Source organism: Gavialis gangeticus, unplaced genomic scaffold (genome assembly GCF_001723915.1).
Source record: "Gavialis gangeticus isolate Ggan-Ray unplaced genomic scaffold, GavGan_comp1, whole genome shotgun sequence".
NCBI classification, from domain to species: Eukaryota; Metazoa; Chordata; order Crocodylia; family Gavialidae; genus Gavialis; species Gavialis gangeticus.
This window is the reverse complement of record NW_017729031.1, coordinates 70,484,947-70,500,269: the sequence shown is the minus strand read 5'-3', so window position 1 is coordinate 70,500,269 and position 15,323 is coordinate 70,484,947. Positions and strand designations below refer to the sequence as shown.

At 38.6% G+C, this 15,323-nt stretch overlaps 1 protein-coding gene across 3 annotated transcripts in view; it reads right to left on the bottom strand.

The window, feature by feature from the left end:
- GULP1 (GULP, engulfment adaptor PTB domain containing 1) overlaps positions 1 to 15,323 on the bottom strand; it is a 169,828-nt gene that overhangs the window by 146,825 nt on the left and 7,680 nt on the right. For all 3 annotated transcript variants that reach the window (XR_002098643.1, XM_019523070.1, XM_019523072.1), the window contains exon 3: positions 5,463 to 5,534. Coding sequence is in view for 2 of the 3 variants with exons in the window: in XM_019523070.1 (XP_019378615.1) it covers positions 5,463 to 5,490 (28 nt within the window). In the remaining variant the exon portion in view is untranslated. The remainder of the gene's footprint in view (positions 1 to 5,462; positions 5,535 to 15,323) is intronic.

The following is a 15,323-nucleotide window of genomic DNA, read 5'->3' as shown; positions in this document are numbered from 1 at the left end:
ACAGACTTGCTAAGGATGCACTCTATGCCATCTTCCAGGTCATTGAGGGAGACATTGAACAAAACTGCCCCCAAACTGACCCTGGGGCACTCCACTTGATACCAGCTGTCAATTAGCCATTAAGCCACTGATTACTACCCTTTAAGCCCATGTTCCAGTCACTTTTCTATCCACCTTACAGTCCATTCATCCAACCTGTATTTCCTCAGCTTGCTTGCAAGAATGTTATGGGAGACCTCAACGATCCACAGAGCCAGTCATCTTCTCACAGAAGGCAATCAGGTTATTCAGGTATGACCTGCCTTTGGTGAATCAATGCTGACTGTTCTTAATCACCTTCTCCTCCAACTGCTTAGAAACGGATTACTTGAGGACCTGCTTGACTTGTACACATCCAGCTTTTCCAAGCTGTCTCTAAACCTGTTATTTCACCACTGTTGGCTGCTCACCACCTCCCCAAACTGCGCTGGCAGGTGCCATAGTTTGGGAGCTGACCTTGCCTGTGAAGACTGAGGTAAAAAAGGCATTGAGTACTTCATCCTTTTCTGCATCCTCTGTCAGTAGGTTGCCTCCCCCATCCAGTAAGGGATGCACACTTTTCCTGACCTTCCTCTTTTTGCTACTGACATACTTGTAGAAACCCTTCTTGTTACCCTTAAATGCTGTCCCTTACTATCTCCAACTCCAACTGTGCTTTACTTTCCTGATTCCAATTCTGCATGTCCAAGCAACACTTTTAAACTCCTCCCTAGTAGTTTGTCCAACTTTCCACTTCTTGCAACTTTCCTTTTTGGATTTTGGTTTTTGTTTTGTTTTAGCTCACTGAAGAGTTCCCTGCTACACCAAGCTGGTCTTCTGCCACACTTGCTTCCCCTACACATTAGGATGCTTCATCCCTGTGCCCTCAGTAAGGTTTCTCTAAAAGTACAGCCAGCTGTCCTGGACTCCTGTCTCTCTCAGACTGACCTCCCAGGGGACCCTGCTCATCATTTGTCTGAGTGAGTCAAAGTCCAGGGTCCTTAGTCTCTGCTCACCTTCATTTCTTTCCTTAGGATCCTGAACTCACTCATCTCATGGATACTGCCACTCAAGTTGCCATCCACTTCTACATTTACCACCAATTCATCCCTGTTTGGAGCAGCAAACTAGGGCCCCCTAGCTGGCTGTTCCAGCACTTGCACCAGGAAGTTGTCCCAAACATTCTCCAAAAACTTCCTGGATTGCCTGTGCACTGTTATATTTCCCTCCCAGAAGACATCAGGTCAACTGAAGTCCCTCATAAGAACCAAGGCCTGTAATCAGAAAACTTCTAGCTATTTGAAGAAAGCTTCATGCACCTCATCTTCTTGCTCTGGTGGTCTATAGCAGACACCTACCATATCACCCTTGTCACTCTCCCCTCTGACCCTAACCCAGGGACTTCCAACAGGCCTGTTTTCAGTTTGACGCTGCAGTTCTGAACAATCATACCATTCTTTTATATAAAGATCAACTCCTCCTTGTCTTCTCCCCTGGCTGTTCTTCCTGAAGAGTTTACACCCATCCATGAAACTACTCAAGTCATGCAAGCTATCCCACCAAGTCTCTGTTATTCCAATCACATCATAGTTCCATGACTGTGTAAGGACTTCCAGTTCTTCCTATTTGTTTCCCAGGCTCCATACATTTGTGTATACAGGACATTGTAAGCAACTTGCTGATTGCCCTACTTTCTCAGGAAGAATAAGGCCTCCCTGTTGCCCCCTCCTGCTTGTGATTCTTCCAGGTCACCTGCTTCCCCAGTTAACTCAGAATGCTTGTCTCCATCCCCCAGTGAACTAAGTTTAAAGCCCTTCTCACTAAGTTAGCAAGCCTGTCTGCAAAGGTCTTCTTCCCTCTCTTCATCAGGTGGTTCCCATATTTTCCTAGCAAGCCGCCTTCTTGGGAACAAAATCCCATAGTCAAAGAAGCCAAAGTCCTGCTGCAGACACTATCTATGCAGCCATGCACTGATTTGCAGGATGGATCCACTCCTGCCTGGGACCTTCCCCTTAACTGGAAGGATCAAGAAGAATACCACTTGGGCCCCTGTCCCCTTCACCCTTGCACTTAGAGCCCTACAGTCACTTTTGATCTCCTCAGGGTTGCCCCTGGAAGTATCACTAGTGCCCATATGCAGTCTGCACAACAGCAAACCAGGACCTGGGTGAAAGCCTCAATGGTGAGCAGTCCCGCCTGGACTGACCCTTCAGAGGGCAACTAGAGGGACAGCTGGCAGTGGCAGTGGCTCTGGCATTGAGATATCATCCGGCCATTTATTTGGTCTCCTAACCCACCACCTCTCTCTTCTTGCCTCTCTTTCCAAGCAGATCTTCCCTAGACAATTCCGCTGTAAGCTGATTTGTTCACTGCTCCTTGGTCCCAAAAGATTCCCCTTTCCCTGCTAACCTGCTTCCTTTCACCAAGCTTACAGCAAAGGAAGATGAGAACAGTTTCCAGGGAAACTCCTCTAATAAGCTCTTCCTTCCTCTGGACTCTGGTTAAAAAAGAGGCTTAAGTATTAGCCTAATTGCTCAGTTTTAGCTACTTACACCTCATATGTATAAATTAGCTACTCTTAATTAAAGAAAGAGTTTACCTTAAAGGCTCCCCTTTAAAGAGGAGGGTGGCAAACTGACTTGTGAACTGCTGGCAAACTGCATGTTCCCTTGCTCCCTGGTCATGTGGGGAGTCCCTTTTATATGCTCCTCTGCCTGGAACAGCTCCACCCCCTCATTAAAGCTTTTGTCAGACACAAGCAGTAATCACCCAGCAATCAATCATCCAGATAGCAGCACTCCCAGCTGCTCAGAGCACACGCCCAACCACACAGCCCACCAAGCAAATACTCCGCAAGCCAGACTTTTGTGACTTAGTTGCTCACTTACATTCTCAGAGCAGGATCTAGTGGCTGGCTTGTCTTCCTCTTTCCCTTCCTCCTCTTGCTACCAGCACATTGCCCTGTTTCCTGTCCCCATTTGCTTTCTTCCTGATCACTCAGGGAGTCTCCTTTTATACCCTCCTGGGCTTATACCCCCTGCCTCCCTGTTAAGAGTTTTGTCAGACACAGGCAGCAATCACCCAGCAATCACTCCACTAGCAATACTTCTGGCTGCTCAATAGAGTGCCTGTGAGACAGGCTCCCACTGCTTGGCTCTGTGTAAATAAGTCAGCTGAAAAAGAGACTTTACATAGGCATCGTATTTGTATTACTACAAAAGTCAAGGGGACAGATGTGTACACTTGTAGTGCAACATAAAATAGCACAAATACTATAGAAATATTCCTGTCTGAAACAGTATCTTCTCTGTAGCTCTACATTTTGTAGGTAACATCTGTTTATGCAGTAATACAAGGTGTCTCTTGGACTCCCGGTATCCTACAGTGCTCTGCTTTCCTTTCCACTCAAGTGGGGAAGGGAGAGAAAGTATCTGGCTCTCTGACTGCCTGCTGGGAGCAGAGATGCAACACAGGCAGGACCAGGGGCTATGGCTCTGCTCACCATATTGTGCTGTCACAGAGCTTGCTGCTGCCCTGCTCTTGAGGGAGCAATAGATCGACCCATGGCAGGGTAAACAAAGGATCATCCTCTTATTGCCCCCTGGCTGGAAAGCATGCCTTTGCAGTGACTTTGTAGAGTTCCAGTCAGGAGGCTGTGAACAGATATACTCCGAACAACACAATACAAAGTGATGAGGTGCTTATGTAGCACTATAAATTAATGTGTCTACAGCCTTTCAGCAGAGATTAGTTTTATACAAATCCTAAATTTAGTGAGCATCAGGCCATTTGGGTGCAAGGTTGGACTACTCAATCTATAGCTAAGAAAGTACAAGTCAATTTCTCTTGACAGTAGGTCCAGTACATATACAAGCCCAGTTTAAGAAACTATTTGATATCAACAGTACATTATTACACAGGCACTAATGAAGGGATAAAGAAAATCAGTGCAGGTTATCACCTACAAACAGCACTAACTGGCAGGACAATGCTTGGTGCACAAAGGGAGACACAAATATTCACAGTACAGTACAGCAAGAACCAGTGCAAGACCAGAAACAAGGTGAATTAATTAGTAAACCACACTACAAAACTAAAGAGGAATGGAACACTCCCCTCCCCCACCCCATCATGTCTATGGAAGAACATGAGGAATCTAATACAAACTATATGAAATTTGTGTTTAAAAAAATTCAGGGGAAGTGAGGCAACACCAGTGAACACACAATGCAAGAATCAAGCATCAACAGGAAATGGAATTATTTGTCTGGAAAAGAAAAAAAGTTACCAGTGTATGGATTTCAGAGTTAGAATCACCTAATGTATACTAAATAAGTCCCAAATATATTACAGAGATATTGCTGTTGCACTTGGTTAGAGTCTATTATTCAGAAACTGAAAGTTTCTAATTTTATTAAAGATATAGAAAATATGAGAGCAAATTCTTTTGAAGTATAACTGGATACACTCACAGTGACTCTATTAGAGTTTCATTTTTTATCCCAGCACAGACTCTGACCCATAGTTTGCCATTTAAGGATTTTTAGAAGAAACGTATATGATGTAAACAACAAAGCCAAAAGATATACCCCTAAAGTTTTACTAATTAATAACAACCAACAGCAAACATTTGCTGTTAGATGTTTTCAAGTACATCAGGAAACAAATCTCTGTCTGTAACCTCCTGTAAAAATTACTAAAATAATTAAGTAACTAAGTCTTCAGTTACAGAAAAAAGTACCGAAGTCCTGAGGATGAATAAAAAATGTAGGTGTATACAACAGAATGTGAACGAGCTGAAGGAACACTATCAGTAACTCTTGAGTATTCATCTAGTAATCAGCTGCTATACTGATAGTAAAGATGTACACTTTCTGAATAGCACAACTTTAATTTTTAGCAGTAGAAGTCTAGGCCTTAAGAATCATAGAGCTTTTATTTCACAGGAAGGTTTATCTCTGTAAAAGTATTTTTCCAAAACAGCTTACCCAATAAAAGCCCAGTCATTATAAATGGTAAGCAGAAGTCTCTATGTCTCCCTTTCATTATTCTAACTCGCTCTGGCATACCCTCTGGTCAGAAATCAATAAAGAAAATAGCATGAGCTCTCAGCTTTATGCTCCAGAGAGATGAGTTCTCTATAGCTACTAATCTTGAGTGACTTGCTCCATACAAATTTCAGAAACTCATTTCCTTCTTAACTAATTGGTCTGATACAACTATTCAGATTCAGAAATGGTCTCTTCTGTAATACTAATATTTGACCTTTAAGTATTTATGCAAGATTTCTTCTGTCTCTTATGCAAAAGGCAAGGATTTTCTGGGGTGATATCTTTTATTGGACCAACTGTATAGCTGAGATAGAGTTAGACAACCTTTCAAATACAAGGTATTCTTCATCAGGTCACAACTGTCTCTTACATAACGAAAACAAAAGTACTTACCTTTCTTCCTGCTAAAAGCGCGATTCATATTGAGAACCAGCTAGTCAAATATATTTTTTGTTGCACTTTAACCTGAAAAGCAATGCACATGAAGAAAATAAAAAATTAACAATCATATAAAATTAATATTTAATAATAATAATGTATAAAATAAAATAATAGTAAAGCATTAGAGAACATTTAGTATTTGTGCACATTAATGGCTATTTTAAAACCTAAACATATATGATCATGAATTGAATTAACCCCATGCAGAATTATATATTATATGTACCAGGCTGCTTTTCTATGTCTACAGTCTTACAAAATATAACCAAAATACCCCCTTTGAATAGATATACAAGGAAGATTTAGACCTTTCCTGAAATAAATTTAAGAGAGAATGCTTTTCTTATGAAGAAAATCAGGCAGTTCAGGAAATTATACCTTTTAATGACCTGTTTACCATCAATGTGAAAGGGCAAGTTAATGCTTATTCAAAAACTCTTATTACTGTGATTTAAGGCAGTCAAGAGACTGATTAAAGTTATACAACACAACACATACTCTTGTGTTTTCAGGCAGAGAAAAGATTGTGACGTGAGTGTTGACTCTCTACTATGAGACTTGGAAAGGCCATTCAGTAAAAAATGCACTGTGGTTAAACTGTCCTGTTTGTCTTAAGGATTTTCGCTTATACCAGCATGCTTCCTACCTTCAACAGCACTTGAGATCTAAAGCAGCAAACTGTACAGGCCTCAACATCCTAGGATTCACTTCTAGAAATTTTTTTCTTAACCACTGTTAACCTCCTCATAAATTTCAGTGTGCAATACAAATTCTTTTCTTTTAAAGCCACTTATTTAAAACATCTTTTTGTTTCCCTATTATGTGTCATGGCCTTTGAGCAGATACTAGGTTTATACAAGTCCTAACCTCTATAAACACTAAGCCATTTGAGGGCAAGGTCTCAAGATAGCTAAGAACATATATGTAAATTCCTCTGACACAGGCCCATCCCTCTACTCCATTTTTCACTTCACCAGCTGTCGCTATTCCTATTCTGCCCAATGCTCCCCTCCCTTCACACTACTCTGTTCATGAAATTCTGAGCTCAAGGACAAACAGAATGACATATATAAAATATCTAGTGGCAAACTAACTCTGAATTCCCACTGAAATCAAGAGAAGTTTTACCACTAACTTCAACAGGGGCAAAGTTAGGCCAACGCTGCATGTTTCAAATGGCATGTTCAGATAGTCAAAGAAGATTTATTTAAGACTTTTTAAGCAAATGTATAGAATGCGTTTTGTACTTGTTGTCCTGCTTTATAAATACCTACATATAGTACTTAAACTAATTGCATCCAAATTTCCATAAAAAGATTTCACATCTTCTAGATTACAGTATTTGGTAATTATACTAAAAGGTTTTATATTCTATTTTTAAATTACCACACATCTGGCATTTCATTTATATTGTAAGAATACTATGAGAATGATGGCATAATTACAATCCATCTACTCATAGGAAATATCTTTCCAGCTTTGCAAATAACTTACTGCTTTTTATAAAAAACGCATTTACTGATTAGTTTTATTTATGGTATTTTTTAGTAAAACCTATAGGGTAATAGAAAATTAGATTAAGCAAACAGAGGTGTCAGGGTCAGTTTCAATTAAATCTTCTACGAAAGCTTGGTAATTTATGTTATATGAAATTTTAGGTTAAGACAGGTGACATGTAATTTTTGCAGATAACACCTCGACTCTGCAAGGAAAGCTATATCTGTGTATGGTCTGCTTTTTCCACACCCCATCTGCATATTACTCAGAGCTAGATCAGGCCCAGTGACATCAGTGGTGGTACTTGCATGAGTAAACTTCTACTGATGTAAAGGTTTCACAAACAGATCTGACCCTCCTTGTCCTCCACAAAGACCCGGGGACTTCAGAATGGCTTTGTATAGGCAGAGCATCCATTTACCCATACGTCAATACATAAATGGAGTCACAGGGTTAATCCCTAACCTACATAGAGTTACTGGGAATACTCCAACTGACCTCAATGGAAACAAGGTTTCATCCATTGCTGAACACAACAGAACATAACAGATGTAAAGACAATATGTAGGTGTTAAAATATTTTTAAATCAAATATTAAACACTTCCTTGACTAAATATCAATTAACATCACATTTTTGTCACCTGAATTACCATTTATTAAATAAAATGTAAGTGTAGTAATTTTAACAACTGTAAGTACTATGCAAAACTAACATGTATATAATATCAATTTTTACTCTTATTCACAATTCCAGTTAAATAAGTGTATTTTATCTTTTAATTAAAAGAATCTCATTCTGACTTTTTTCATACTTCACTCTATGAGTTAATCATTACACTCATTATAAATCTACATTGTGATGAAACAGTTCATCTAAATTAATCCAATAAACTTTAAAAAAAGTCATCATTATACTAAAATTACTATCATGTTTTATCCTTGCATTGATTCTTTCAGTGTATCTAAAGCAGTTAACCCAAATATAAAATATTACCATCAATTTCCATCATAAACTTTTATATTCAGGGGATGCTGGCAGGCCACTTCAGGTAGTACTCTTTTTATGAGTATTTATGACAGCCATTTAGGTATTGAGGTTTAATACCTAATAACTAACAAAATACTATAAACTAAGGAAACTTTTCCCATTTATTCTGGAAAAACGATTAATCCCATACATAGTTTAAAATGTAGTATTACAACCTGCCATGCACCTACATTTTTTATTCTTCCTCAGGATTTTTGTATTTCTTCTATAATGCAGACTCAGTTACTTATTTTATTATTTTACATTAATATACCTATGTGCAAAACAACAAATGCCACTTAATAATATTTCATACAAGGTATAAGACTGAATTTAAAGAATGCATTACCTCACCTTACCAAAAGATTGCATCATCAGCTAAGGGCAAAATCTGTCCTGTTAAGGTTATTAGTTAAGAATACCCAAATCGAGGAGGCAGGCAGCCAATTTCATGGGCAGATCACAGGGCCAGCCCTCATTTTCGGTGACTTATCAGAGGCCCCTCCCTAGGCCTCTGATTGTCCACAGGGCCCCAGTGGCCCCCACCCCTCACTGCTGATTGGTTGAAAGGGCTGTCCATTGTACAGCTTCAGCCCTCACTGCTGATTAATGGAGAGAGGCAGGGCTCCATGACAGGCAACCCTCTCAGCCAATCAACGGTGAGAGGTGGGGGCAGCAGTCATATAGGTTGCTCCCCTTTGTGTTGTCAGCCCACCTTCTTCCTTACCCCTGTCAGGCTGCATAGATGGGCTGCAGCGGCCATTTTGTGGACACTGCCCAATTTCATGATTTCTGCAAAATCTGTGAAATCACAAATTGAGTAGGTCCCTAGTTATTGGAGGTTTTGCCACTGACTTCATGGATGTAGCATTTGGCTCTAAAGCCCAGATACAAATTACATGCTTAAACAAAGAATGGGCATATAACCAAAAATATTTATATTTAAATGTATGAGAACATGTCTAGTTGTCATATTACATCTAATCATATATGTGAGACTGCCATCTAATATCACAATTCAGAAAAATGACAGTGCCCAGTTATGAAATAAGTAGGGACCTACATACTCAAATCATGATTTCACACATTTTGCAGAAATCACAAAATCCAGCATTGCCTGTGAAACGGGCAATGCCTGTAGAATTTGCAAAGAAAAAAAATCTTACTGAAAATAAAAAACTTAAAAAAAATCTTACTAAAAAAGCCTGCAGAGGGAGGAAGAGGGGAGGGGGGCTGCCAGCACAAAGGGGAGCCCAAGATGACTGCCACCCCTGCCCCTTACCACTGATTGACTGAGGGCTGCCTGTTGTGTGGCCCAGTACCTCCCCACCAATCGGCAGGGAGGGGTGGGGTCATGTGATGGACAGCCCTCATCACCAATCAGCAGTGAGGGGTGGGGCCATGGGTACACTTTGGTCAGAGGTGTGGGGGGTTAAGAAATAAGCCTGTAAAAATGGAAGCCAGCTCATGACCTGCCCCAAAAATAGACTTGTTGCCTCCTTGAGCTGGGCAGACCTTGAGCTGGGCAGCCCAGGCTGATAGGTATTCATCAGTCTAAATATGAGCATCCCATTTCTCAAAGACTATGTTTGCCTACAGAATGTTTTTGCCATAGAACACATTGTAGAAAAGGGAGCTGTTTTTTTACTATACATGAGCACAGCACAACACTATATGGGCAGTGATCTCTGCTTGGCCTTAATTTAGTGACTCATAATGATTTCCTTTAATGGTAGTTTTTAAGGCCAAGTTGAAAGATGGTAAAATAGAAACATCAATAAAAAATAGTGGTTTTAGCTGATTCTGAAGGACATGTTACTAAGTTGTAGTTTGGTTCCTCATTTTATGCTTATAAATATTTACAAAATCTGACATTAGATACGTGTTGCAATGAAATCCAGTAAAACTGGGATTAAATAAAACGAGTGATTATAAACTGGAAGGAAATTGTAAATTACATGATTGTTGAAATTATTATAATATTATTATGAATTTATAAAGCATGAATGATTTTTCATACGTACTCCTTATTCAAAATCCTTGAATAACCACTTTTGGGGACTTAGTTGCCAAACTCCCTCTCCTGTAAACACCTAGCAAACTAAACTGAAATTGATTCTCTCTCATCATTCTGCTTTAACAAACCTATAGTTAACTTCTTCCACAGATAGCTTGTGGGTTTTAGATTTTGGTTTGTTTTGTATACACAATGCTGCATGATTTACATTACACTACGTTACATTGATGTATACCAAACCATCCAATTTGTGTATAGATCAATTCCATTCCTCCACTGACCACCTAAATTTACTACAAACTCTTTTCAACAAGGTTTTTATACAAACAAGACAGAATTTCCAGGCCAAGCCATTCTGGAGTTTTGAATAAATTAAAAGTTAGGGAAATATTAAAGCAAACTTGACAAACTTTTAATTACAGCAGGTAACCTTTTCCAAATCATCACACTGACATGAGATATTTCACATCTTGTGAAAATAAACCTCATTTTCATTGATATTCGGCTCCTAAATCACTCTTTGACAAAAAGGCTTTTGTTTTACCTAGGTGCTTTGGAAAATTATAGCTAACAGCTTCAGAATTATTTCTGATTTCTACCAAGCGTCTTAGAAAACACGACTTAGGGATGGTATACCAATGATGAATTTTAAGATCGTGGTTAATTTTTTTTTATTTGTTTGTGTGGGGTGGAAGAAAAGCATTAGTGAGAGGAAAGATTTGAAAAAGAACCTTATAATAATGGAAGATCGTAACAGTCTTAACTATAAAGGAGGTATTGCTGCTTCATAAACTAAAGAAACGTCCAGAATTCAATTACATTATACTGATTATAGCAATTATGTGCGTGTGATAAGATATTTGTGAAATGGAAGAGCCTGAATGACTGCGTCTCTAACTTTATGTTAGGGCGTTAAAAGCAGTTGGTGGCATTTTAGCAACTTCCAGTCACAGCAGAATAAACAGATTAAACATAATTCTTGCACACACAAGTAATAATCATCCAGAAATCTCTATATTCCCATGAGACTTCTGATGATGGTCCAATTGGTAACTCTGATGAATTAGCTCATTACTAACTGCAGTTCCCAACCAGTGTGCTGGTGAGGCAATTAAAGAATATATAGAAAAAGAATAGATGTCTTGCAGATTTACAGTAGATATAGACTGTTTAGAAAATCTGGCTCAGACTGCATGTTTCATGCTCCCTCTGCAACCTCCCATCTCTGACTCATAATTAAAAAAAACCAACCCAAGTTTTAGTATGACTTATGCTTCAGCCATATGGAAGCTTGTTTACCTGAGCAGTCTTTGAACCACTCCCATCTCCCAGCTGTCTGCTGGCATCTTCCCATCTCCTGCCTCAACTCACAAACATCCCCACACGCTCCATTACTTTGCCTTTCTGCCAAACAGTTCCTTGCAGCACCTCCATTCTCCCTGCACCCACAACCTCCCCCATCACTTTGCTCCTTCTAAAGCCTCTCTTCCATTCTCCAGTAGCTCCTTGCCTCACTACTGAGCTCTTTGTAATCTTCTGCTTCAAATTATAATTCCCTGACATTTTTCAAAAAGGAGGAAAATAATTCTTTAATCCTCCAACAGAAAGGCTTGCAAAAAGCAGCAGAATTCTGAAAAGGAAGCAAAAGCAACAGCTCACTTAGACTAAAGGTATATGGGAACATGACTCCCTCTAGATATAAAGCCAGTAATAAAAGATTACACAGAAGCAATACATAAACATGAGTAAATGTCAGCAAGTAATCACAATACATTCTCTGCTGTCTATGCAGTCAAATACTTAAAACAATGCCTAGTGGCAACCCTTTCTTCTCTGAAGTAGGACAATCAGAAAAGAAAAGTATTTAAATTTCACTGAGCAAAAGTTGAGGCCCAGCAAAATGTTAGGCTCTGTTCTTACCAGCAAACGAAGACATTCTTACCTGAAAGAATGGAAGTAGTTCTACTGAAGCTAATGGGATTTGAACTTTAAGCATAGAAGTAAGTGTTTATCCGATTGGGCTGTAGGAGTGTAAGTGAAAATGAATGTATGTGCAGCAGTAAGAACAATTTGTAATATCTGAAATCCTGTCCCTGTGTGCATGTTTTGTACTTGTACCCAATGAGACAGGGAGCTAGAAAGAGAGTTAATAACTTGAGAGCTAGTGTTAAAACCCCATTTGCCATCACACATACCTTTTCAAAATGTTCATCTGTCCAGGTGAAATTTCTGTGCCAGCTTTCTGGCTGAAGGTGAATTAGCTTAAAATTTTGAGCAAAATGAGCCCAGACATTTTTCAATGAGCAGAGTGAAGACAATACTCTTGCCTCAGTATTTAAAAATCCCTTTTCTTCAGCTTAATCTGAACCATACACCTCAACTCTGAATAAGGGGTACTTCAGTCTGAGAAGATTAAAGGGTAAATGCTTTATTTCCAAAGAAAGAACAAAATGTAGCATTGCTGTAAATTTGTTAGAAAATTTCAAGTTGTTGTGTTATGGCAAATACACTAGAAATCCACTGGGATCTTTTGTTTCCAACTATTAAACATACAGTGAATACATTACTAATGCTGGAGTTACATATCTAAAAGGACAGAAATAGAATAATTTTCAAAAATATTAAAGGCTGAGGAAAAATATATATTTTTCAAGTTGTCCTTCCAGACACTGAGTTAACTCTATTGTAGGGTCACTGGAAGGGGAGACAGAGGTAGAAACTGCTCCTTAACTTATTTACCTGAATTTCCTTTAAACAGAACATTAGGTTTCTGACACATATTACACTTAAAACCAGATTAACTGGTTAATCACATTTTAAGTAGTGGCTTGGCCACACGTTCAACCAATTAATGGTGTGATAAAATAAGGAATAAGTCACAAAGTTATTACACAAAATATCTGTAATAACTTTGTGCCTGGTTCTTATTATGCCTTTAATTGAACGTGTGGCCAGAGTCTTTCAAGGCTCCTGTGTATTGTAGAGGCTGGAAGGCCCCTCAGCTGATTGGGGCTCTCAGCCAAGGAGTGCAGTATGTGTTCCTGCATCTGGGAGCCCCAGACAGCTAATCCGGGCTTCCAGTCAGGGGAAAACGCTATACGCTGCCCTAGGTGGAAGCCAAGTTTGTTACCTGCTAGTATAGTGCAGCATTCCACAATCATATCTCCTGCTATGTACTGCTATGGCAGGAAGCATGATCAATAGGGTCCCTCATCAGATCCCATCACACCTCAACTTTAACATCTGTCAGGCCCCTTAGAGATAACAATGATGAAACTTAGCTGGTATACGGCATTTTAACTGCTGGCTCACACCATTCCAGCTTGCTGCCGCTCACTCTTTCAAATCTTCATTCTGTTTATTGAAGGCACTCTTACAAATTGCCATGAAGCAAAAGACAATAGTTTCCTGATGGGAAAACTGGCTTCATATACTTGATTTTAAGAAGATACATAATGACAATTTTTGTTTTCCAGTGAAAAGACACAAACCAAAAGCAAAACATTTCACATACTATACGTCTGCCAAAGTTAGATGAATGTTCACAGGCAGACATACTAATTGAGGGCAAGCAGACACAGCCTTGTTTCATGGAATATATCAACATCAAACAGAGGTCAAGAACCAGAAATTTCACAAAAATCTCTTGCAATGCATACCAATTTCTGAAGACAGTTCAAATTAGCAATATTTTTAGGAAACAAAGTGATAATCTATTTCTTATTCTAGCAAGTACTCGTCCAAAGGAAAACAAACAGAAAAAGAGAGATGGGCATGGATTTGTGAAATATGATTTGGTAGCTAAAATGTCCACTCATGCAAAGATTAACAGTCAAATTTAGGTTTTGCAATATATACTACATGTGGACGGTGACAGCAACCAATGCATTAATCTCGCTTTTCTAGTGTTTTTGTAAAACTCTAAAATGTTCTACAAAATCTATAATACTTTTTAACAATAATAAATCCCCAATTTGACCTTAGTCTTGCTGTTATATGCCCTTATTCTTCTGCCATAACAACCAAGCAGAGAGATGCAAAATCCAATCACATTTAACAAATGCATAATTCTCTGTATCTAGGATTTTTTTTAAGAATTAAAACTATTTAATAAATACTGTGTTGAACACATTTTTTCACATTAAGTTGTAAAATGCTGATATTGTGTTCAAGATCGTAATGATTAAACAAAGATCATACAGATTCTACTAAGTAAGGAAAATAATATCCCTGTATGAGGACAGTGAACAGTTTTTAATAGGAATATTTTCCTCCAAGAACTTCACTGTGCTTCAGCTACAGCTATCAAATACTCCATTCGGTTCACAAAGAGCTGACTCTTTACATTGCCAATTTTATTGACCTTAATGGGACAATGAGAGAGTTTGCTTTTTCATCAGTTCAGCTCCACAAATATTTTTTATACATAATTTAAAAAGCTACTTACTTCCCCATTCAAAAGTCAAATACTCTATTCTGTGATTTCTTGCTTTGCACAAAAAGCATTTGAAACATATCCCCAAAATGCTAAATTCCAGATAAGGATTTAATGGATTTAAGATTACATTTATTACCAGTGTTTCACACTTAATTCCACTGCTATAATTGGCCCTTTGAAAAAATGTGGAGACAAGATGATTCATTTCATTATATGACCCTGATTTAATCCCAAAATACTAAGTATGAAGCTCAAGTATTAAGAAAAGACAAAATAAGTTCTCTCATCTCTTTCAGATTTACTTTTCTTCAACTGAGGCAACATTTGACCTAATTTAGTATTAGAGCTATTTGGAACACTTAGAAATTTCATTACCAAGTTTAAAAAGGAAATAACTTCTCACAGATTTTTCTGAAATTTGTCCACTTTCCAACTAGTGTTAATGGAAATACCCCATTTTTTTTTATTTGGGTCTATACATAGATAGAGCTCATGATGTGGAAGACCATTTATGGCAAAGAAATCCTCCCTTTGGCCAGATACAGAAATTATACATAATACAAATGACCAAAAACTGGTCTAAATCTGTAACAGTACAAAATTTTGATGCACATAGACTAGTTTAAGAATGGTGGAACCCAGTCTAAGACAGACCTGGATGAATGTAGAATCACACTTAAGTGATTTAAGTTAGACCAGTCTACTGAACTTCTATACCGATCCCTTAGCAACTCAAGTTAAGTAGCAGTCCCCTGGAAACCCAGGCTGCTTTGTGGGCCTTGCTGACTTCCCCACAGTTCTTTTTTTTATCCAAAGAATTATTAAATGTGAGG